Genomic DNA, 23403 nt, shown 5'->3' with positions numbered 1-23403 from the left:
TTATCGGTTAAGTCGACCCTACCCCTGCTGGCAGTGCCCGCAAGGGTCGATCCAACGGCTCGGATTTTTCCGAGTCAATTTTTTTTTTACAGGGAGGTGGGCTCGGATCACTCATGTGGAGTGATCCGGGCCGTTCATTGGCCGTGCAGACACTCACGGCCAGGGTGAAACAATCCTGTATTATCACCAGACATCAACGTTTTTAATAACTTGGAAAGGACCGTTTTTCTTGTCTTTGAGTATATTGAAAGGACCAACAGAAAATCTACTATCATGCAATTGCACCATCACCAAATCTCCCTCTTTAAAAATTTTCCCACACTCACTCTTTTCTCCAGAAGGTGAAATCGCTCACCTTAGACGCCCCTCACCCCCGGCCCGACAGGAATGTGATTCCCACACTCACTCTTGGTCTCAGCTAAGGTTGTCAAATGAGTTTAATGGCACTAAAGTTGTCAAATCAGTCGGTCCGCCATCAAACGGCACGGGCCAGACCGCCATTTTGGTACATTGAAAAAAACATCAACTCAACCCTCTAAGGGTTGCATGTTATATGAGTAACATGCCAAAAAAAATATTTTTAACACATTCTAAATTATAATATAAATATTTCAAAATTCATAAGCTGAATGCCATATATATAAAAACTACTCTGAATAATATAATATTTCAAAATTCATCAATCATGCATAAATCATTCTAAATAAAATAAATATTTCAAAATTTATAAAAAAACAGCTGAAAGAGACGGACTGATCCTCTAAGTTAAACCCAAATTGTAATTTTTTTTTTAATAACTGAATTATCAATATCTGAATATACTATGTGGTTGGGGATCCTCTTCATTTTTCGGGGCTAGCAAAGGACGTTGAACAATACATGATACTACCGCCACCTCATCAAAATTTCCAGCCTCATAAATATTTTCCAGCCTCTTGTAAGTAAATTTTAAAAAATTTTGTATGTAAATTTTTGTATAATTTTGGATAAATTTGATATTAGTCCGGTAGATCAATTTAAAATATTAAAGGAAGTTAGAGTTTAAAATTCTAGCTCGGATAATGCCAGCTACCGGAGTTTAACATCTTCTAGACAGCTACCGGAGTTTAACATCTGCAATAAATTAGAAACATTATCAGAAATAATATACTAAAAACAATTCCCTCAAATTCTGATATGCGACAGAAAACTATCAAATCAAATTAAGAATTCCGTTAAGCACACGATCGACGTAATTTATAAGAGAAAGAGAATCACTGAATTTTTATAAAAAAAAAAAAAGACAGGGACCGAAGAAAAAAAAACTGTTTAAGAAGAATGCCGAAACTGAAAAGTTGAGCTGAAGGATGGGATGAATTCGCCAAATGCTCAGTGCAATTTATATGCGTGAAATTGTGTCACGGAGTCATGGGAAATTCCTTGCCATAGCGACGGTTTTGTTTAAACCGTCGCAAGTTGCGACGGTTTTGTAATTCCGTCGCTAATAGCGACGGTTTTGGTTAAACCGTCGCCGACGGAGAATCCTCCCGGATTCTGAATCCGCAAATTCTTTCTCCGGATTACTATATTTTTACAAAGTTTTAAAATCTGTAATATTTTAATAAATAAGTTTTAAAAATACTATATTTTTTTAAAAAACCCCATAAGTAATTGGCCACCTATTTGGGCAATTATTTGAGAGGTGACTTATTTCGTCCATTTGAGAATATTCCAGGATTCGGACGTGTACCAAGGGTTATTTAACTAGCATGTGGTTTCTGAGTTCGACCTCTTATATATATATATATATATATATATATATATATATATATATATATATATATATATATATATATATATATATATATATATATATAGTGATGGAGCAAGAAATCCGATTCTACCCGGGCTATAATTTTAAATTCTAAAATCTTTTAATATTATAAATTGATATACCCAAGCTAATATCATATTTATCCAAAATTATTAAAAAAATTACATTAAATTTTTTAAAATTTTTTTGTACCACCCGGGCTGTGCCTCCGCCCCTGTATATATATATAGGCACTCATCTTTGAGGTGAAGGGGCATTTTAAGGTTTTACTTTTAACACTTCGACCAAATAGACCAAAAGTCAAAAAATCAAAGTTACTATATCAAAATAAAACTTTGAATACGTAGCTGAACAAAACTCAAAATTGAACAATTTAATGGGCTACAAAAATTATTTGCCCTACAACTAATATCGTTACGAGTAAGATCGTTTATACTCTGATTTGTGCTACATATCCTCCACCTATTAATTTTATTTAGTGTAAAATGGGGTATAAAAAACAACAATCTCTGTTTATTTTTACTCTATAGTTTCAATTAATAAAATAAATAATAAATAGCACAGGATCTCAATTCTCCAACAAAGTAGAAAAATTGTTGCTCTCTTTAATTGATAAACATTGGAATATTAATCATAGACTGGCGGATTGCATTATTGTTTGGAAAATTGTTGTTTATATTGGTACGATCATCCTCGGAGGCATCGAGAAATCGAAGATCAAAGTCTAAAAGTATTGAAAATATCCTAGTTTGTCAATTAATATATAAAAAATTTCATTTTAAATATTGAAGTCATTATCATACTTTAAAAACAACGATGGATATTTAAGTCCAAAAAATATTATATAGCTACAAATCATTGTACGTACGTAGATTCTAAATCGGTTCTACCGACCACGTAACTTGGTTTCGTAAAAACACTCGATGCGATTCGATATCATGATTTTTTTAATAGTACGTTTTTTATGAGACAATATCACAAATATTTATCAGTGTGATAGTTCAATCTTACTATATTTACAATAAAAAAATAACATTTTTAACATATCGCAATAATTTTTTGTGGAGGACCAAAATAAGAGACTCATATCATACAATTGATTCGTAAGACCATCTCACATGAATTTTTTTTTGTTTTTTTGTTTTTTAGTCACATATTGAGAATGATTTTCCGCATTATATGAACCATAATACAAATTATGTCAAAGATGTGGAATATATTTTAAAATGAGTAATGATATAGTAACTATTATTTGGTAGATTATGTACTCTATATTTTGAATCAAAATTAAAATTGAAGTGAATCTAATCATAATCTGATTGAGAAAGATATATCTGAAAGAAAAAATAATTGTATCTTAACTAATTATTACATGAACGGATTCAATTAAAATGACTGTTTATAAAAAGAACTACAGTTAAAAATCGAGTTCAACTAAGTGGATCACATATACTACTCAAATTATAACAAGGGGTCATTATATAGGTAACGAGGGTTGTCCGAGTTAGTGGAGTAAGTAAACATTTGACTAATAATTTAAAGTTCAAATTTTTCTATCAACACTCGATATTTGTCCAATACGATTTATCTGACAACTGGTCGAAACTCGTCTTGCCCCTCATTCTACTAAACTTGTATCGTTTTCCATAGTAACACGTGTTTGTCTTCTGTATCTATATATTAGAAATAGAAATTAATATTTACAATTCAAATATATTATTTTTCTATAAATAAAAGGTAAGTGGTGGGAGGATACACAGAGAGCAGACCACGAGCTGAGATTCCACTGACAGTCTGTATCCTCCCTCCCTCTGGACCCCTTGTTTTCACTACCAAAATTTTCATTACTCACTCTGTTCCTTTTCCTTTCCAATGGCTTCAATCGTCGAGTCTGCTTGGACGGTAACTTCTCTATTTGTTTTTTTTTTTTCCGATATATTTTCGGTTCATATGTAGTTAATCGAATTTTATTTGATCGATTTTATGTTTTTTTTTATATTTGAGCCATTTTTTGGTGTTCCACTGGTTGTAGGATTGATGCATTGTTTTTACGATTTTTGTTGCTGGCTTCTTCGATATTTTTTTTAAAAAAAAATCAGAGTCAATTTTTTTTTGTAGAAGATTGTGCTATTGAACAGTCCATATGCTTGGATTTTAGCCGCCAATTGCGAATGGCGGATAATTTGAATGTTAATTAGATTTGAGCTAATGGTTTTGATGTGTCACCTTCTTCTTTGATTGAAAGGACGGCAATACGATTACTTGTAATAAAGTGTGTGGCTGTGGGTTGGATTGAGTTTTTGTTGCTCTAATGTAATTGAATTCTAGTTTTCTTCTCCAAAAACTTTGAGGCTTGTTTGGCTTAGAAAGGAAATTGATGAGTGGTTGCTTGCTTGTCCTTTTAATCTATTTAGAGCCTTCTGTCTGCATCAAACCCTGCCTGTGAAGCGGATAATTATTTTCAAGAATCTGTTGATTGTATCTGCATATATTTTGCTCTGTTGTTTCCATAAGCTTGTTTAATTTTTGTTTTCATGCCTGGTATGCCTACGGAGTGTTCAATGCCATCAATAAGAAGTGCTATTTGCTGTATTTCATGTTAATAGTAAGATAAAGACACTATCATGTTGCTAAGGAATTTTTGGATTAGTGGAGGGATTAAGGCATCTTTATTACGTAGAATTTGGAGCATATTTGGTTTCTAGTGATTGGTGTGAGCCGCTTGATCATATTCCTTAAGTGCTTCTTTCATCATGGACTAATCTTTAGATTGGAAATGGGCGTCTTTTGTAGCTTTACCTTTTATATTTTTGTGCCAATTATGTTTCATAAAAAACATGTTAATTTCCTACGTTGTTTATGCTCATTAGAATGCTAGGCCGGGTTCTATATCGGAGACCTTATAATGGCACATATTCCATATTTATTGGTGGTTTGAAGATATTGTTGTTATCATCTTTTGTGAAGAAAATGGTGAATTGATATTTTATTTTAGAGGTCTAATGTTTTGAATTTACTTTATGAACAATCGGTGTTTGTTTTTCTTATAACAATCTTTGAATATCTAATTGAAAATTTTGTTATTTCTAGCAGCCTCAATGTAACATGCATCTAAAATTTTGTTGTTGCAGTATCTCATTACTCATTTTAATGACTTTCAACTGGCGTGCCTCGGAAGTTTTTTTCTTCATGAAAGTGTCTTTTTCTTGTCTGGACTCCCGTTCATATTTTTTGAAAGAGCTGGATGGCTAAGCAAGTACAAAATTCAGGTTTCACTGTACTTGCTCAGTTTCTATTCATCATAGGCACTGTAGGTAAATATTAAAAAAATGGACTAAATATTTTTTTTTCACATTATTGTATATAGATGCTGTACTCTTTGTTGTGATATACCTTTTCCAAGTCTCTAATATCTATCGCAAATATCATATTTGTTGCAAGAATTACGAATTTCAATATTTGAATGGAATCTTCATTCTCACTCAAAAATATACAGCATTCAAAATAATATTGCTGTTTGACCCAAAGCAGGAAACTTTCTATTATTTAGTTTAATTTCAGCCGATGAGTGACTTAGTTAACATGATATATATGTTTGTCGTGATTAGGTAGTTTCTTAGTTTAACCAAAATGTTTTTAGTCGTTTGGTTAACTTTCTCGGAGGACAATTTTGTAACTTTTAGGTTAAGATAAACATTTAGTAAAGTGTTGACGAGTTATGGGATCACAAAAGAGTTTGGGGGGGGGGGGGGGAGTGGATGAACTCTTTTAAAGTCTCTTGTAAACTCGAGCTAGCCTTAATAGTTATTAGCTGTTAATGTCTTTTTTCTTGAATGACTAGAAGTAACTGGACCACTTAAAATATTTTGAGTACGAAAAAGTTCTTGCTAGACAAGTGATACAATATATTCAATTTAAGCAAACATTTAACAATAGGACTAGATAAGAACAATAAAGCAGATAAACATATAAGATGCAAGTAAATAAGACATGATATTTATTGATGTTCGGAGAGTGACAGCTCCTACGTTACCTTATCTTCCACTTAGGATGAAATCCACTAAAAGATTTTGATTTATACAACCTTTGTACAAATCCACTTCGATTAGAACTTATCACTGCCTAAATCAAACTCTTACTGACAACTCAAACAATACTATGAAAAAGTCTAGCTTTCTTCGGAACCCTTGGTTCAGACAGATAGATATATGACAACTCTTCCACATATAGCTTTGAACAACTAGAGTTGGTGAAGGGACACTATTTGATCCTTGATGATCTGATATGAAAGGTAATCGTGTGCTAGTGAGCAGCTTGGTATTTGAAATAAGAGTACTCGAAATCTTGTATTTTGCAGATTTTAAAAGTTTCAATCTTGTGAGTTGTGTCTATCAATCTTGAATCTGCATATTTATATATGAACGTGTCGGAAACTTTTCAACGATCATATATACTAACATCCGACAGGATGACATTGTCAACTTCTCTTCATAGTACACTGTGTTTAATGCTCATTTATCGCTTCTTCACTTTTCGGCTTTGGCTACTTTCGCTTCTGAAAAGTTGATCGACTCTTGACACATTATGAAACATTCTTGTCAATCGGGAGTTGGTAGGATACTGTGCATTATTTGCCAATGTACTTTAGTTGATGGATATGTCCAGCTAGGATCAGTCTGCGGCTTGATCTTATTAACGAGGTCATGTTGGATTACGGCTTGACATAATCATTTCAACGAGTGTGTAGTCCGGCTTGACTTCACGACGTCCTGCTAGAACATGTGAATACATGTAAATAATAGCTAGATCCTTACAACTCGAAACTATTTGTTATCACTGAAACATATGATATTTTCAATCTAACAATTTCTCTCTTTTTGGTGATAACAAAACTAAGATGCTAGACTAAGAACAATGGATACATATGAGCAGTTCAAATATCAAACACAAGTCAAAAGAAATAATATATTTCATTGAGTAAATGAAATTACATTTTTAAAAGTGTTGAGAAAGTAAACCTATTACACCTGCATAAAAAATACCGCTATTGCCACCACCTCTTTCTTCTCGCCTCTTCTTCATGTCTTCTCCTCCTCTCTTCTTCAGCTCTCTTAGCTGATAGGTATTAGTCTGAAGAATAAATTAATTTTTATTATTATTATCAGTTAATCGTAATTAGTGTTGAGAAGGTTGGGTTGGGCCTTTAATTAAGGTTTAGGCCCAATAGAGAGCTCAAGGTAATTAAGGCCCATGGCTCATCAAGAGAGCCTATAAATATGAGTTATCTCATCATTTGAGGGGGAGGATTTTTATCTCATGATATGCTCCAAAAAGGCCTCTAGCTTTGGTGAGTACATATCTTGAGGTGTTTGCTAATTCGAGCACTGGAGGATCTTTTACTGGGACTCTCGCGATACCTCTAATCTCGTTCCGTGACGCAGGTGGCGACCCTGATATTTACCGCTGTAAACATTGGAGTATTGGTTACTCTTTCATAACAACGTGTCCATCCAGATAGACTGATCACCTGAATTTCGTACCGCATCAGTTTGGCGCCGTCTGTGGGAACCTGCCACCTCATCACTGAGAATGCAAACACGATCGCGTACGACCCATGATGCCCAAGAAGAGCATGGACGCCCTCCTCCAGCTCGACCACAGCAGGAGGAGTTCCTGATCACGTCCGAGGTTCTGAAGGCATTGATGGAGGAAGCAGCTTCTAGGGCTGCAACCGAAGCCGTGGAGCGATACCTCGCAGCTCGGCAACAGCACAGCGAGAACAGGGGAGCACACGGCGAAGGAGCCCATTCGCATCATTCAGAGAGAGTCTTACCGGAGAGAGAGGTAGTCGTGACCAGCAACGTGCCACCGACAAACCTAAAGAAGGGGACTGCACTCCAGGATGACGAGGCTCATAGCCAGGCACCTCCATCCTGTCAGAAACTCCGCGCCAAGAGAGGAGAAGAGGTTGCAATGGCATTTTCACCTGCACGACGTAGCCCTTTCACCACAGCTGTGCTAGCAGAAATGCTGCCGGTTGGATTAAAGATAGCAAACCTACCTGAGTATAAAGGAGAAGGGGATCCACAAGATCACCTCGACAAATTTTATGCAAAGGCAGACCTTTATGACATCAGCGACGCTGCTTACTGTAAAATCTTTCGAACTACCCTATCAGGACAGGCCCTTACTTGGTTCAACAAGCTACCCCCGGGGACAGTAGGCAGCCTGGATGAACTCACTAGACGTTTTCTTCAACAATTCTCCATTAATAGGAAGTATCCCAAGACAGCGTCTTATTTGTTCACCATAGTCCAAAGAGAGGGAGAGAGCCTGAGAGAGTTCGTACAACGATTCACTCAGGCCGTTCATGAGGTCCCGTACGTCAATCACGATTTACTGGCGGGAATCATGCAGCAAAACCTTCGTCACCGGAGATTCAAAGAGTCAATATCGGGAAAACCCCCGAACACTTTGGAAGAATTACTTGAAAGAGCAGAAAAGTACATACGCATCGAAGAAGCAGTAGAACCTCGTTATCTTGTAAAAAGAAAGAGAGAAGATGAGAAATTCGGGGTCAAGAAGGAAGAAAGGCAGGTAACTCAGAGCCCTCATCTCCAGCACATCCCGCTGAACTCACGCTTGACAGACATACTAGTGGTAGCCGAAAAGCAAGGTCCTTTGCAGCCCCCTCGCCCTATGAAAGAGAACTCGAAAAGACAACAGTCTGACAAGTATTGTCGTTTTCACAAGGACAAAGGTCATACCACAGAAGATTGTTTTGTCCTGCGAGCAGAAATAGAGAAACTCATCAAGCGAGGATACTTGGGCGGTTTCATGGATAAGTCACGAAATCAGCAGGACAGTAAGCGCCCGGAATTCCAGCGCAAGCCCAGCCCTCTGAGAGGAAACAATGACCAAGGGAAACGGCCCGAAAGGATAGAGGAGAACCTCCCTACTGGAGGAATCATTGCAGTAATTTCTGGAGGCCCAGCATGTGGGGATTCGAATAGGGCGAGAAAAACTTTGATTCGCGCAGCATTGCAAGAACTTCAATCTACAACTAGTACCAAATCACACACCATACTCGAGATAGTCCAGTCGAAGGGAGGTATGGTGTTCGGTGACAGTGACCTGGAGTTCCCTCGTGGGAAACACAATGACGCCCTAGTCATCTCCGCCACCATTTCCAATTTCTGGGTGAGAAAGATACTAGTGGATTCAGGAAGTTCTGCAGACATCATTTTTTATAGCGCTTTTGTAAAACTAGGAATCAACAATGCCCTAATAGCCCCAGTAAACACCCCTCTGGTTGGATTTGCGGGAGAGGTGGTTGAGGCATTGGGAGAGGTTGTGCTCCCCCTTTCCTTGGGGTCTTACCCGCTAAGGACCACTAAGATGGTGAAGTTTCTCGTGGTGAAGTCTCCGTCAGCATACAACATTATTTTGGGGCGTCCTAGCTTAAATTTGTTTCAGGCGATAGGCTCTACGTATCACATGAAACTTAAGTTCCCCACACCCGAAGGAATAGGGGAGGCCACCGGTGATAGTCGATTGGCGAGAGAATGTCATGCCATCACCTTGCAGGGGACAGCAAGTCACCGGAAGAGGCAGGCTGCCCCAAAAGACTCATCACCCAGAAGTAAGCAGAAGTTGGAGCATCATCCAGGGAACAACGAGATTCATATTGTTGAAAGCGAATCAGGAAGAGACGAGAGACTTAAAGCCGCAGAAGTACTGAAAAGTATAGAAGTAATACCAGGAAATTCCGAGAGCAAGGTCAAGGTTGGAACAGGTTTACCAACTAATTTGGAAGAAGCCCTGACAGCCTTTCTGAGAAAAAATGCAGATGTATTTGCCTGGAAGGATGAAGCATTGCCAGGAATACCCCCGGAATATGCGCTCCACAATCTCAAAGCAGATCCAAAGATAAAACCAATCAAGCAAAAGAAAAGGACGTTCGGTCTCGAGAAGAGCAGACACATCATTGAAGAAGTAGAGAAGCTATTAGCAGCCGAGTACATCCACCCCGTCATGTACCCAGAATGGTTGTCAAATGTCGTACTCGTACCGAAGCCGGGCAACAAATGGCGGTTGTGCATAGATTTCACTGATCGGAATAAAGCATGCCCTAAGGATCCTTTCCCGTTGCCAAGGATTGATTCATTGGTAGACTCCACCGCCGGATGTGCTTCTTGGATGCATATCAAGGCTACAATCAAATTCGGCTAGCACCTGAAGATCAGGAAAAGACAAGCTTTGTAACTGATCGAGGAATTTACTGTTTCGTGATGATGCCGTTTGGATTAAAGAACGCCGGGGCAACTTACCAGCGGTTGGTAAACAAGATGTTTGAAAAAACAATCGGGCGCAACATGGAAGTGTATATAGACGACATGCTTGTCAAGAGCATACTGGCTTCAACCCACATTGAAGATCTCAAAGAATGTTTTGACATTCTGAGAAAATATAAAATGAAGTTAAACCCTGAAAAGTGCACATTCGGGGTCGGAGGAGGGAAATTCCTAGGTTATATGGTCTCAGTTAGAGGGATAGAAGCTAATCCTGAGAAGATCAATGCTATTTTGAACATGTCTCCTCCGAAGACATTGAAAGGAATACAAGAGTTAACAGGACGGATCGCCGCCCTTAGCAGATTCATCTCTCGGTCGGCGGATAAAGGCCTGCCATTCTTTAAAGTGCTTAGACAAGGAAGTAGATTCAAATGGACGGACGAGTGTCAACAAGCCTTCAGCAGCTTGAAGAAATACTTGACCACATCACCCTTACTTGTAAAACCATGCGAAGGAGATACGCTGTTCCTTTATCTAGCAGTCTCGGCCGAAGCAATCAGCGTGGTGCTAACCTTAGAGGAAGGGCGCGAGCATAAACCAGTATATTACGTGAGCAAGACATTGCAGGGTGCAGAATTTCGGTACACCAATATCGAAAAACTAGCCCTGGCGCTGGTCACTGCTGGAAGGAAACTTCGTCCTTACCTCCAATCGCATCAGGTAGTAGTGTTGACCAACCATCCCTTGAAAAAGGTGCTCTCCAGCCCTGAGGCATCTGGTCGGATGGTCAAGTGGGCGGTGGAGTTGAGCGAGTACGGCTTGGAGTATCAACCGCGCCCAGCGGTAAAGGCCCAGGTTCTGGCAGATTTCATAGTAGAGATGGAGATAGTGGAGGCAGAATGTTCCAGCCCCACTTGGACACTATTTGTTGATGGATCTTCCACTGCATCAGGAAGTGGAGCCGGGATATTGTTAGAAAATCCTCAAGGAGACAAGTTTCAGTATTCCATAAGGCTTCAGTTTTCGGCATCAAATAACGAAGCAGAGTACGAGGCTATTATATTAGGATTAAAGCTAGCCTTAGCCGCAGGATCAAAGAGGTTGGTAGCGCACAGTGACTCCCAGCTTGTGGTTAACCAATTTCAAGGGATTTATGGGGCTAAGGAGGAGAAGATGGCCAGGTATGTGCTCCGGGTTAATGAGCTACTCTCGCGTCTAGAGAACTATGAGATAAAGCATGTACCCAGGGCCCAGAATGAAATAGCAGATAGGTTAGCCAAGATGGCAAGTTCAATGACAAATATTGACAGTAGAAGGGTCACTTTTCTAGCCGTTACTAAGGAAGAGGCGGAGGGACCAACTCTTGACATTCTGTGCGCGAGAGAGGGTGAACCAAGCTGGAAAGATGAAATCGTCGGTTTCCTGGTACAAGGAAGCCTACCACGAAATCCGTCTACAGCCCGAAAGCTTCGGATCAGAGCCGCTCGATTTACAATAATAGATAATGAGTTGTACAAAAGGGGCTATTCCTTGCCGTACTTGAAGTGTCTTGTTCCCAGTAATGCTAACTACGTACTTCGAGAGATTCACGAAGGAATTTGTGGGAATCATTTAGGAGGAAGGGCATTGGCCTGTAAAGCTCTGCGGCAAGGGTATTTTTGGCCCACAATGAGGCGTGACGCAGAAAAGTTGGTAAGACACTGTCGTGCATGCCAAGAGCACGCGAATATCAATCATCAGCCAGCTACGCTCTTGCAACCCTTAGAAAGCCCCTTGCCTTTTGCACAATGGGGAATGGATATCGTGGGACCATTTCCCATAGCTTCTGGGCAGAGAAAGTTCCTTCTTGTGGCCGTCGATTACTTCACGAAGTGGGTAGAAGCTGAACCTTTAGCTAAGATAGCTGAAAGAGACATAATAAACTTCGTGTGGAAGAATATAATATGTAGGTTTGGAATACCACGAGCCTTCGTCTCAGATAACGGAGCACAGTTCTCAGGTTCCAAATTAAGAAAGTGGTGTGAGGGGTTTTCCATCAAGCAATTCTTCACTTCCGTAGGAAACCCCCAGGCGAATGGTCAGACGGAAGTTACAAATCGTACTATCTTGCAGCACCTCAAAACCCGATTAGGAGCAGCCAAAGGCAAATGGGTGGATGAACTGCCGAGTGCCCTCTGGGCTTATAGGACTACGTCACGCACCTCTACCGGAGAATCACCCTTCAATTTGGTTTATGGAGCAGAAGCAGTGGCTCCCGCAGAAATAGGAGAACCTTCCATGAGAGTCCAGAATTATACTCTAGCGGATAATGAGAAAGCGATGAGGTTATCTTTGGACCTCATAGACGAACTTAGGGAAAAGGCATCACTCCGTGCAGAAAGGTACAGAGCGCAAATGGCCAGAGCATACAATAACAAGGTTAAGCATAGGTCATTTCAAGTAGGGGACTTAGTCTTGAGGAGGGCAGAAATCTTGCGGCAGGTAGGTAAACTCGACCCAAAATGGGAAGGCCCGTACAAAGTAATGGAGATAATCAAAGGAGGAGCATATCGTCTTCAGCAACCAGATGGGAAGACCTTACCAAGAACATGGAACATTGCGAACTTAAAGAAATTTTACGTATAAACTACGTGTTTCTGTTTGTTTTTACTTAAAGAGCAGTCAGTGACAAGATGTTGTTACCTGAGTTACGTTTATCAATAAATTTGAAAGTTTTTCTTGCATTTATCGTCTTTTCATTTTATTTAATTAAAGAACCAAAAAAAAAAAAAAAAAGAATTACGCACGCGAAAGACATCGCGAGACCCAAGGTGTCACAAAGAGCCACCCAAGCATAAGAGCTTGGCCAGCCCAGCGGGAAAGTGCTCAGACACTGTAAGAGGTCACCAAAATAGAGTCCCGGGATATCTACGCTAGGGTAACAACGTCCCGTCGAGACCACAGAGGCTTAAATATGCCCAAATTCATATTTAACTAAGCAGCAAGCATGAAGTATTACTAAAAGAAAACGAAAATTAATGTCCAGATGACATAGTAATCAAAATAAACTTCGACTAAGCAAAATAGTTGTGCAAAAGTACGATCTTAGAATAAAGCTCCGACAGGTCCAGTGGCATAGACAAAAATCATCCATCCTCGATAGCTTCGTCAGCAGGGAGCAAGTGCAGCGCACCAATGACCTCGCAGTCAACATCCCCTGCTGGAGGAAACTCTGGCAGAGGGTCAACCTGAGCGGTGTCACCCAACTCTGCCACATGAGGTGAAATCCTCATAATCACCTCCTCAGGAACTAAGCCTGTCAAGCGGAGCTGGAGACGACAGTCTCGCACCACCTCATCACGGAGACCAAAAGCGTGACTGTAAACCTCATCAGCATAGGCCGGAGAAGCACGAAAGGCTGCTAGTGCCTTCTCCTCAACACCCGTCACAAAGGACATCCCCGTCTTAGAAGCCAAGAACATCCCGCCAGTCTTCACTTCGGTATGGTGCTTGTCATAGAGGGAACCAAGCTCTTTACGCAATTCCTCATCATCTCTGGTCTTTTCTTCACACTTCTTTGTCAAGCAAGAAAGATCGTCTTGGAACTTCATGTTCTCCGATCGAAGGCGTTCATTTTCTTCCTTTAGTTGGGAGAGCTCTCGGCGAACTCGAGCCTCCTCGGATCGACCTCTCTCCTCTCGCGCCTGGTAAGCACAGGCCAGAGACACAGCCTGAAAAACAAGAAACAATTGGTTACATCACGTGAGCACCCCTGCAGAAAAGGCACTAAGGGGCGAGGAAAGCACCTGGCAACCTATCAAGGCCAAGCAGTGGGATAGGGCAGCAGGAGGTTGAGGAACCAAATGGGCCATGTCATGATCACTTATCATCTCCCTCCCCTTTCTCCATCCCATATCAGGGTCGTCGGTATCCCAAAATGACCCCACTCTCTCCTTAGCATTAACGCCCTCCAAGAATAGAGAGTTCTTCCGAAGGCCTCGAGAAGACGATATCGGATCTCCACGACCTTTCTTAAAGTTTAGCGGGGTGGCCACTTCGCCCTTCCTCTTGCCATCGTCATGTCCTCTAGTACACTGGTCCTTTCTTTATCCACAACAGCTCCAGAAGCATGGCTGTCAGTGGACATAGGATGAGGCCCCTGACGACCTTGAGAACTAGACCCTCCTCCACGACCAGACTGGGGGTGCGACCCCGAAATAGGGATAGAAGATCGAGGAGCGGGAGGATAGCGCCGATCTTCAACTCTTTTCTTCTCTCCGATAGGAAGAGACTTCCCCATAGTATCTTCGCGAGCTTGAAGGGTGGCCAAGTTCACGCGCAACCCTACAAGAGAAATAAGGGGCAATAAAGCATCAAAATTTCATAACTCAAACGTAAAAGTTAAGAATAGTGAATATCAACGATGTGCAAAAAGACAATTAGAGCAACAAAAGAGATACCGCTGGCCAACAAACTCTTAGGATCGAATAAATCATCAAAAAACCCCAGGGTTTGACACTGAACTTGCAAGTGTCGATGAATCATTCTCATTTTCACAACACTACAACTAGAGCTTCAAGTTGAAGGTACGCCCCACCCACTATCCTTTACAAAAAGAAAATGAGACCGCCAATCCCCTCGAGTAGAGCGTAGTCTGACCATAAACTTGCAACCAGCACGAGGTTGGAAGTAGACGGAGTAGTCCGGCCTGAGGCATCGTACTGAGAGAAGAAAATGAAACAGAGAAGTAGTAGCCTGAATTTGAAACTCGGTTGCTCGGTGACAAAATCCTAGGAAATAAGTAAGTGAGTTTGGAGACAATTGACTGAAGCTTACACCTAAGGTTCGAGTCACCTCGACTAGTAAGGAAGGAGGAGGGATAGAAAACCCACTATTAAAATGGGCCAGGGTCACGGTAAAATACCCTGCGGGTGGGTTGTGATAAGAATCCCCCAGGCCAGGAGCTTTAAACTCATAGTCAGAGGAGATTTCCAGTTTACCACTCAAGCACTTCACATCCTGAGGAGTCAGGAGGCTCCGATCTAGGTCCCCGGGAATAACTTCTTGATCAGGATTATCACCAGGCGAGAAATCACGAAGGCAAGATAATGGCACTTGAGGGATAGGAGGGAAAGTACTCTCGAGATCATCTATTGAAACGTCATCACCCAAAGAGCCCAAGTCACCAAGGAGGGTCAGGTCACCCAAAGAACCCAAATCGCTCAAGAGGGACGGAGTGTCAGAGTGATAAGAGTAAGTATCTGAAGCTTCACCCCTACTAAAATCACTCGAAAAAGGAGATTTATGCATACGACTAGCCATTAGTAAAGAGTACTCCTTACCACGAGGCGTGCACCCTGCAAGAAGTTTTAAAATTTGTTAGATAACCCGAGCCCAAATCACCCAAACCCAGATCCAATCCACAAATACTCCCAGCCCGATCCCTAGCCCAATCCCGAGCCCAAATCACCCAAACCCAGATCCAACCCACAAATACTCCCAGCCCGATCCCTATCCCAAACCACCCCAACTCAAACCCATTACGCAAATAATCCCAAACCCAAACCCAAGCTACACCCTCATATTACGGTTCCAAACTCTAAATATATTTGTAGCATCATGGGAGGCATCATCTCCCACTCAGATTTGCCTTCATCTTCTCCCCCTCCCTCGCCGGCGCCGATGACACCTTCACCAAAACCCGTCTCGGTCTCGTTCATATTGACGCCCTCTCTCCGCCACTTAAGCCCAAAGCCACTGTGACGGACTTGTTTTCCCTAGTAAGCACACCGCAGAAATCTCATTCCATCAACTCACAGATTGCACAAGACATTTATTCATGCTTCAAAATCCTTGCACCATTCCCGCCCTATAATGAAACACTATCAGCTAAGTGATAGCTGAATAGCAACAAATCCGAAAGTAGGAATCTCGATTTCTTAAGTGAGATTGATGAAGAAACCTGTGAGAAGAAAGGGGATATTAACTCTCCGGCTTAAACAGCTCGTATTCTACCGTCCAATAGAATGATCGGCGGATGGCACTCGCTGGCGGAGCGGCTGTTCTTCTGCGAGGAATATGAGTCAGCAACCCATTTCCAGGACTCCCATTCCCGACCGAAACATTTCGTAGAATCGGCCCAGTTCTCGAAAACCCCCGGCCAGAACTGCTTGTTGAAAAAATGCCGAGGAACCTTTCTCTGCGTCAGCGGTCCTTGAGAGCACTCGACGTCAGGGAGGGAGGGAGGAGTACGATTGTTTAATGGAGCATAGAATCGAAGGATAAAGGAAGAAGCATTGGAATAAAGAATGTTATATAACGTAAAGCAGCAATAGTGACTCATAAAAGAGAAAAACAGAGAACAGAATTTACCTGACATTGCGGCGGAAAATCGGTAGAGGAGCAGGGGCGTGTGGGACCCCTTTTTATAGGGAGGTGGAGGCTTAACCTAGTTGCTAAATTAAAAAGAAGAATAGGGTAAAATTATCGTTAAATTGTTGTATTTTGTTAGCGGTACTCTCGATCACCTTCACTAGAATGTAGGTATTCGAGAGTAGGGGGCTTATGATAGGTATTAGTCTGAAGAATAAATTAATTTTTATTATTATTATCAGTTAATCGTAATTAGTGTTGAGAAGGTTGGGTTGGGCCTTTAATTAAGGTTTAGGCCCAATAGAGAGCTCAAGGTAATTAAGGCCCATGGCTCATCAAGAGAGCCTATAAATATGAGTTATCTCATCATTTGAGGGGAGGATTTTTATCTCATGATATGCTCCAAAAAGGCCTCTAGCTTTGGTGAGTACATATCTTGAGGTGTTTGCTAATTCGAGCACTGGAGGATCTTTTACTGGGACTCTCGCGATACCTCTAATCTCGTTCCGTGACGCAGGTGGCGACCCTGATATTTACCGCTGTAAACATTGGAGTATTGGTTACTCTTTCATAACAACGTGTCCATCCAGATAGACTGATCACCTGAATTTCGTACCGCATCATTAGCCTCTTCGAATTTGGCCTTCTGAGCTTTCCTCTTTTGCTCTTCTAACTTCTTATAACCTTCCCCATTTTTTTGCATCATCACGTTGTATATAGTCCAAAATTTTTTGCAATTGGTTGCCAAGTCTGGTCTGTAAATTACCAAGCCTCTCATCCATATGATTCTTGACTTGAGTGTTTTGGACTGAAAATTATGCGTTTATATGGGCAGCTTTATTCTTCATCATGATCTGTTCTGCTCAAATTCAGGAAGTGCTTGCCAATGAAGCTTATATCTTCGACCATTCGTTTCTTAAAATGATCAAAATCAACTGTATGATTGAAGTGATTGATCTCCAGGCTGTTGACAGATTTCGACACGGCTTGAAGTTGATCTATTAGCTGTTTCGGCAAGAAATCTTCTTCAGCTAGGTCATTTGGCTCGGATAAAGTATGAGGAGACTGAGAAGAAACGTCTTGAGTCAATTGGATAGGTAGGGTCTCTAAAGAAACAGTTCGAATCACAAGTTCTCCACCTATCAGTGTTTGAGGAGAGAGATCCTAATCCATTGTGTTTCAACTATTCAGCGGCTGAAGTAATGATTGGAGAAGTAAGAACTCTCGCCATTCTAGGGCTTCATAGATTATATCGGTTTCAGCCCAATGTAGAATCTTATCCTCTAGTTCGGCGACGGCCTTCAGCTTTTTCTCTTCACGGATTACAGAGAAATGAACCACAGTGCGATAATCAACCTATTTATTAAACATGATAAGTCTTTCTCTGATAATCTCATCAACTCGCCGCATGGCGACATTGATGGCAGCTTGAGCATTGAAGAGTTTTGTTTGCTCAACAAGTATGCCCTTGTCCTTGTCCTTGGGATCAATGGCAGGTAGACCAAATTGTGTGGCAACTTCTTCACCTTCCACAATTTCGACTCCTCTCAGACTGGAGATAGGAATGGCTTGAATTGGTGTAGGTTTGAGTGGTTTGGAAACATGCTTAATCAACATTATCTTTCACCTCAGGACTCTCCGCCTTCTTCTTTGGCTTGGCAGCCTTCTTTGGTCCACCAAACACTTGGGTGAGGGAAACCTTCTCTCTACCTGCATCAAAATCTGAATCATTAGAAAAAATGAGCTTTCTTTTAGCATCTCTAGCAGGGGTTTTGGCCGGCTTGTGTTTGTTCTTGGCAGTCTCTTGTTATTCTGCTTTTTTCTTTTTGATTTCCAACCGTTCGACTCATGTTGGAATATTTTGCTTCTTGAATGCCTCAATGACGGTGGCATTCATGAGCTTGATGGAGTGGAGCTTTGGAACATTCACCAAAACAACTTTTTGTTGTATGCATGGGAATGAGTCCTTCCTTTGATCGTGCAGTAAATATATTGAATAGAATATTTGACCAGGTTACGTTTACCCTGGATGTGATGGTGTCCATGACCAAGAACTTCTCGGTTGCCACTTTGTCAAATGCTACGGACTTTTCCAACAATGATTTGCTAACAAGATCGGCGAGTAGCTTGAATTCCACTTTCAGATCTTTCTTAAGACATGTGGGGAAGAGAGTGGAAATCCTGATAGAGAGATAATTCTGACTGCCATTGAGAGATGTTTTCCTCAAGGAACTCAGAGCAAATAGTAGACCACTAGATGAAAGATCAGAATTTTATGCGAACAATTTCTGGGAGATAATTTGATTGATCCCTTGTATAGTGCAGAGAACGACTTCATGTTCTAAGCTTGGGATATGGTAAGAACTCGTTTGGAACAGGCTTCGAGACTTTCATAATGCATCGCAAAAATTTCCTAAGCCCAGTATTTGAACATGCCTACAATGGCTTCTTTCTCTTTCATAGTCAGGACTGACTCAAAGTCGACAACTAGAGTGTTGATAGAGCAGCTAGTCATTTTTAGATAAATCTTGGAGTAGATTGACTTGATCTTGTGAATGGTTAGAATACACGAAAACAAAGAGAATAGTGTGTAGAGAATATCGAAGTGATTGGAAAAGATGACGAGGCTTGAATATTATACGGTCCGATGTGATAGACATGACAGTCCACGTGTCTTCATGTTTGTGGTTTAATTTAAAAATTTGAAAGTTCAAAAAGACACTTTTGGTAGTTCATATATCCGCTATAAAATAAAATCATTTTTAATGCGGATAATAACTGATTGTGCAATAAATTCGGGATTTAAAATAATTTAAAATTTGAAATTTAAAATATTTGATCTTTCAAAAGATTAATATATTTTAGGAAGGAAGTACTGTTAGAGCACATGGTGAGATCAGACTTCCACAAACTCTAGCTGGAGTGGCTAGAGTTGCGTACCGGCTTGACATTCTGTCTCATTAGCTTGACTCATATCCCCCCTAAATTTATGCATTTAATTCAAATTTATTAAGCAAATAATATTGCGAAAATATAATAACTTAGCATCAGGCAATGGCTTAGTGAAGATGTCGACAACTTGTTGATCCGTTGAGATGTAGTCTAGAAGGATGTCATATTTCATCACATGGTCTCACATAAAAGATGTCTTATGCTAATATACTTGGTCTTAGATTGCAACACGGGGTTATATATGATGGCAATCACATTTGTATTATTATGGAATATCGGATATTCAGAAGAATAGATGTCATAGTCCTTGAGTTGTTGTTAGATCCACAAAACTTGTGCACAAGAACTTTTTGCGGCTAAATATTCAGCTTCATCGATAGATATAGTAATTTAAATTTGTTTTTTTCTGAACCAAGATATCACTCTGTCTCCAAGAAACTGACATGATCTACTAATGCTTTTCTTATCAATTTTGCTATTTGCATAGTATGTATCTGAATAACCAATTGGATCAAAACTAGAATTTTTGGGATACCAAATCCCCTTAGGATATTTAAGAATATGTTTAGCTGTAGTGTAATGAGATTGCTTAGGATTAGCTTGAAATATCGCAAATAAACAAACCACAAACGTAATGTTTGGTCGGCTAACTGTTAGATGTAGCAGTGATCCAATCAAAACTTTATTCATGATTAGGTCCATTTAGATTCCTCTTTCATCTTTGTCTATTTTGATTGATGAGCTCATATGGGTAATATTTTGATTGATGAGCTCATAGGGGTGGCAACAACAACACAATTCTCCATCCAAACTTCTTTAGAATTTATTTAGTGTACTTGGCGTAATTGATGAAGATTCCAATATCTAGCTGCTTGAATTGCAATCCGAGGAAGAAAGTCAGTTCCCGTCATAATAATTTCAAACTTTTCCTACATTAACTTAGATAATTTCTCACTAAGTCTGGATTTGTAGAACTGAATATAATGTCATCAACATAAATTTGAACTAGTAGATAATGATCGGCCTTAGTAAAATAATCTTATGACCTCAAGTCTAGATACAAAAGCAAATGATTTATCAAAGTATATTCCTTCTTCCTGTCTATATATCCTTGAACAACAAGTCTAGCCTTATTCCTTATGACAGAGTCATGTTCATCTAACTTTGTTTCTAAACACCCATCTAGTTCTAATTATACATTGATTAGAAGGAACTAGGTGTCAAACTTTGTTTCTTTCAAACTTATTAAGTTCATCTTGTAAGAATTATGAATATTATTACTATTATTATGGCTATTATTATTATTAGCTATTATGAAGTGCAAAACATTGAAAGACATGATTGCAAAATATTGACAAAACATGAGTGCAAAACATTGAAAATCAAATGTGCCAAACTTTTGACTAAAATAAATAAAATATATTAAAGTATGCATCAAATTGTGGAAATTGTTTTCAAATCTTGCCTATAAATAGATGTATTGAGTTTGAAGGAAATCACACCAAAACCTCTCCATCTAGAGCAAGCTTGAAGTTTGAAACCATCAATCTTCCTTGAAGTGAAATTTAGGAGTTATATTTCTGGAAATTCGTCTCATCACTCCCGACCTCAGAATCCGATCTCCAGCGTTCATAATACACTTTCAAATGTTCTAAAAATCATATCCAACTTTCAGCCTCATCCAACGGTTCAATTTCTGGGAAACGTATCTGCAAGAATACTGCTCGGAATTCAAGCGAATTTAGCAATTTTACGGATTTTCGGACGTTAACTTCCAGCTCGTTTCTTCCATAATTTAGGATCACCTTTCTGTAAGTGGGCTTATGTTTTAAAGTTTCTAAGTATGTTTTCGAAAATTCGATCGACATGATATATTCCTTCGATTTGATATATGAATATTTCGTTTCGATAAATTGTTAAGCATGTTTAAATCAATTTCAAGTGCATGTTCCTTTCGTTTCAAAATTATGTTGTCTTCGTTTCATGTTATATTCTAATATATGTTCTTAAACACCAATTTGGTGTATTCTAAGAATTATGTTTAAAAGCACTATTATGATTCAAGTTAGAAATGGTAAAAAAAAAGAAGGAAAATTTTCCTAAAACATGATAAGACATGACAAGTTTATGGCCCTGAGGCGGTGGGTAATAATAACCGATATATGGCCTCACCCCTTAGAGGAATTACATATAGGGGACTGATCAGTAACACCATGAATAATAAGATGAAATAACAGTGCAATACGAATAATGTATGATATGTCTATATGCATATGATAAGCTATGTTTACTCATGGTTAATATCAGGTCTTGACTTTTGTTATGAATTATTATTGGAACATGAAATTCATATTTACATAAAAATATATATAAGTTATGTCATGACTATCATTTTGTCTATTTATTGTCTCGACGTTTGTTGAGACACGGCAAATTTCGAATTGTTAAGATCTATATATGTATATTCTTGTGTTATTATGATCGATCGGCCCCCACTTGCTGAGTATTTCACAAAATACTCATCCTTACACCTCTCACTCCTAGATAAGAATGAAAAACAAGTTGAAGAAGAAGAGCAAATAAATTTCTGGGGATGGTAACAAGGTTTCAGTTGATCAAGACATATTTTGGAATTTGGCTATCTTTTATTTTTACGTTGTTCGCTTCCACACTCGTTTGTTAAATTGATTACGTTGTAAAGACAATGTATGTTTTATGAAAAAGACTGGTTTGGTTGTACACTGTACTACGAGGCTTGTTGATTTGCGATTGAATAATTGTAAAACAACGCCGGATGTCAACTCACCCCGGTATCGGGACATGACATTTAAGTGGTATCAGAGCCCTCCAGGTTCATAATCCGACTGGGAAATTGCCATAGGAAATTTGACAAAGTCAGTTTGTGGCAAGACCCTAGCGACTTCTTACCAATGAACAATATTCACTATTCTTATCGTGAAATCTGAAAATCGCAAAATTCTATTGTTGAAGCATCCAAAATCACGTTTTGCCGTTTTTGGTAATAATCGTGAATATCATAACTCCTTGTTCTAAGCCTTTCCATTTGTTTTATTTCAGGAAATGGCTCCCCGTACTCGTGATGAAATACCAAACGTATGCGTGAACTCGCCCTTATCGACCATGAAATTGCAATGGCACATCTTAGAACGCAACTTTATGAGGAACAACAAAAATATCACGATCAATTGTTAGCCAAAGACTTGGTATATGAAAACTTGAAGAAGGAAAAACAAGAACTAGAAGATATCAAAGACTATCTTCAGGCTGACATGCAAAGGTTTGCTTATTATCTTAACTCAGAAGAAAAACAGCACGAAATGACCAAGAATTAACTAGAGGCTTCCCAAATAATAGCCCTTGAAATGGATGGATTACGCCAACGAATGTTAGAGGAATCTCAAGCACTACAGTCTCAGATTCAACAAATGTTGCTAATGGAAAAACAACGCCGTCAGCAAGATAAGGCAACCATTCCAGAACTGCAGAATTCGGTGCAGAATTCGACTATGCAAAATGAACAATTACAGAATCATGTTCATCATCTTGAGGATGCCATCATTTTGGTATTGGAGCCGGAAGTAGAACCGGTAGAAGAACACATGGAAGACGAAGTACTAGGAGATGGCGAGATTTTAGATAATTGAGTATTTAGTGTCGTGAATATTTGTAATAAGGATTTATAATCCATTTACTTTCTTTTGTACTTCTTATCATGGCACTTCTGAAAACTTTGATTTGTATTGATTTTTCTTTTCATTGGAATCAATAAAAAGGTGGCTGATTAGTGTTGGTATTTAAATGGCTCATTCCTTGGAGGGTTATTGCCACAATGGTTGCTATGGCCATTAAATCTTCTCTGCTAAGGCCAGCTCTTGCTGGTGGTGGTGTCTCTTCGTTGTTATTGTTGTTGCAATCATTGTTGCGATTGGCATATCGCGGGTTGCGGTTGCTACGATGGGGTCTCTTTGCCAT

The 23403-nt window shown here is 39.6% G+C and overlaps 2 protein-coding genes across 5 annotated transcripts in view; one reads left to right on the top strand and one right to left on the bottom strand.

The window, feature by feature from the left end:
- Positions 1-3539: 3539 nt before the first annotated feature.
- Positions 3540-23403, top strand: part of LOC140834023 (methylsterol monooxygenase 2-2-like) — a 31229-nt gene continuing 11365 nt past the window's right edge. The window contains exons 1-2 of one of the 4 annotated variants that reach the window (XM_073198597.1): positions 3540-3715; positions 4945-5082. In XM_073198597.1, coding sequence (XP_073054698.1) covers positions 3686-3715; positions 4945-5082 — 168 coding nt within the window. In that variant the 5' untranslated portion in view covers positions 3540-3685. Of the gene's footprint in view, positions 3716-4944; positions 5128-23403 lie in introns of those variants that run through there. The other 3 variants (XM_073198596.1, XM_073198598.1, XM_073198599.1) reach the window with 3 other exon arrangements.
- Positions 12981-15806, bottom strand: LOC140833653 (uncharacterized). Its single transcript, XM_073197978.1, has 6 exons — positions 15737-15806; positions 14941-15443; positions 14714-14807; positions 14232-14430; positions 13893-14190; positions 12981-13817 (listed from the first exon to the last, which is right to left on the bottom strand). The coding sequence occupies exons 1-6, from the start codon at positions 15804-15806 to the stop codon at positions 13233-13235; spliced, it is 1749 nt and encodes a 582-aa protein (XP_073054079.1). The 3' UTR covers positions 12981-13232.

Source organism: Primulina eburnea, chromosome 6 (genome assembly GCF_022965805.1).
Source record: "Primulina eburnea isolate SZY01 chromosome 6, ASM2296580v1, whole genome shotgun sequence".
Classification (NCBI taxonomy): domain Eukaryota; kingdom Viridiplantae; phylum Streptophyta; class Magnoliopsida; order Lamiales; family Gesneriaceae; genus Primulina; species Primulina eburnea.
This window is presented reverse-complemented; position numbering and strand designations above follow the sequence as displayed.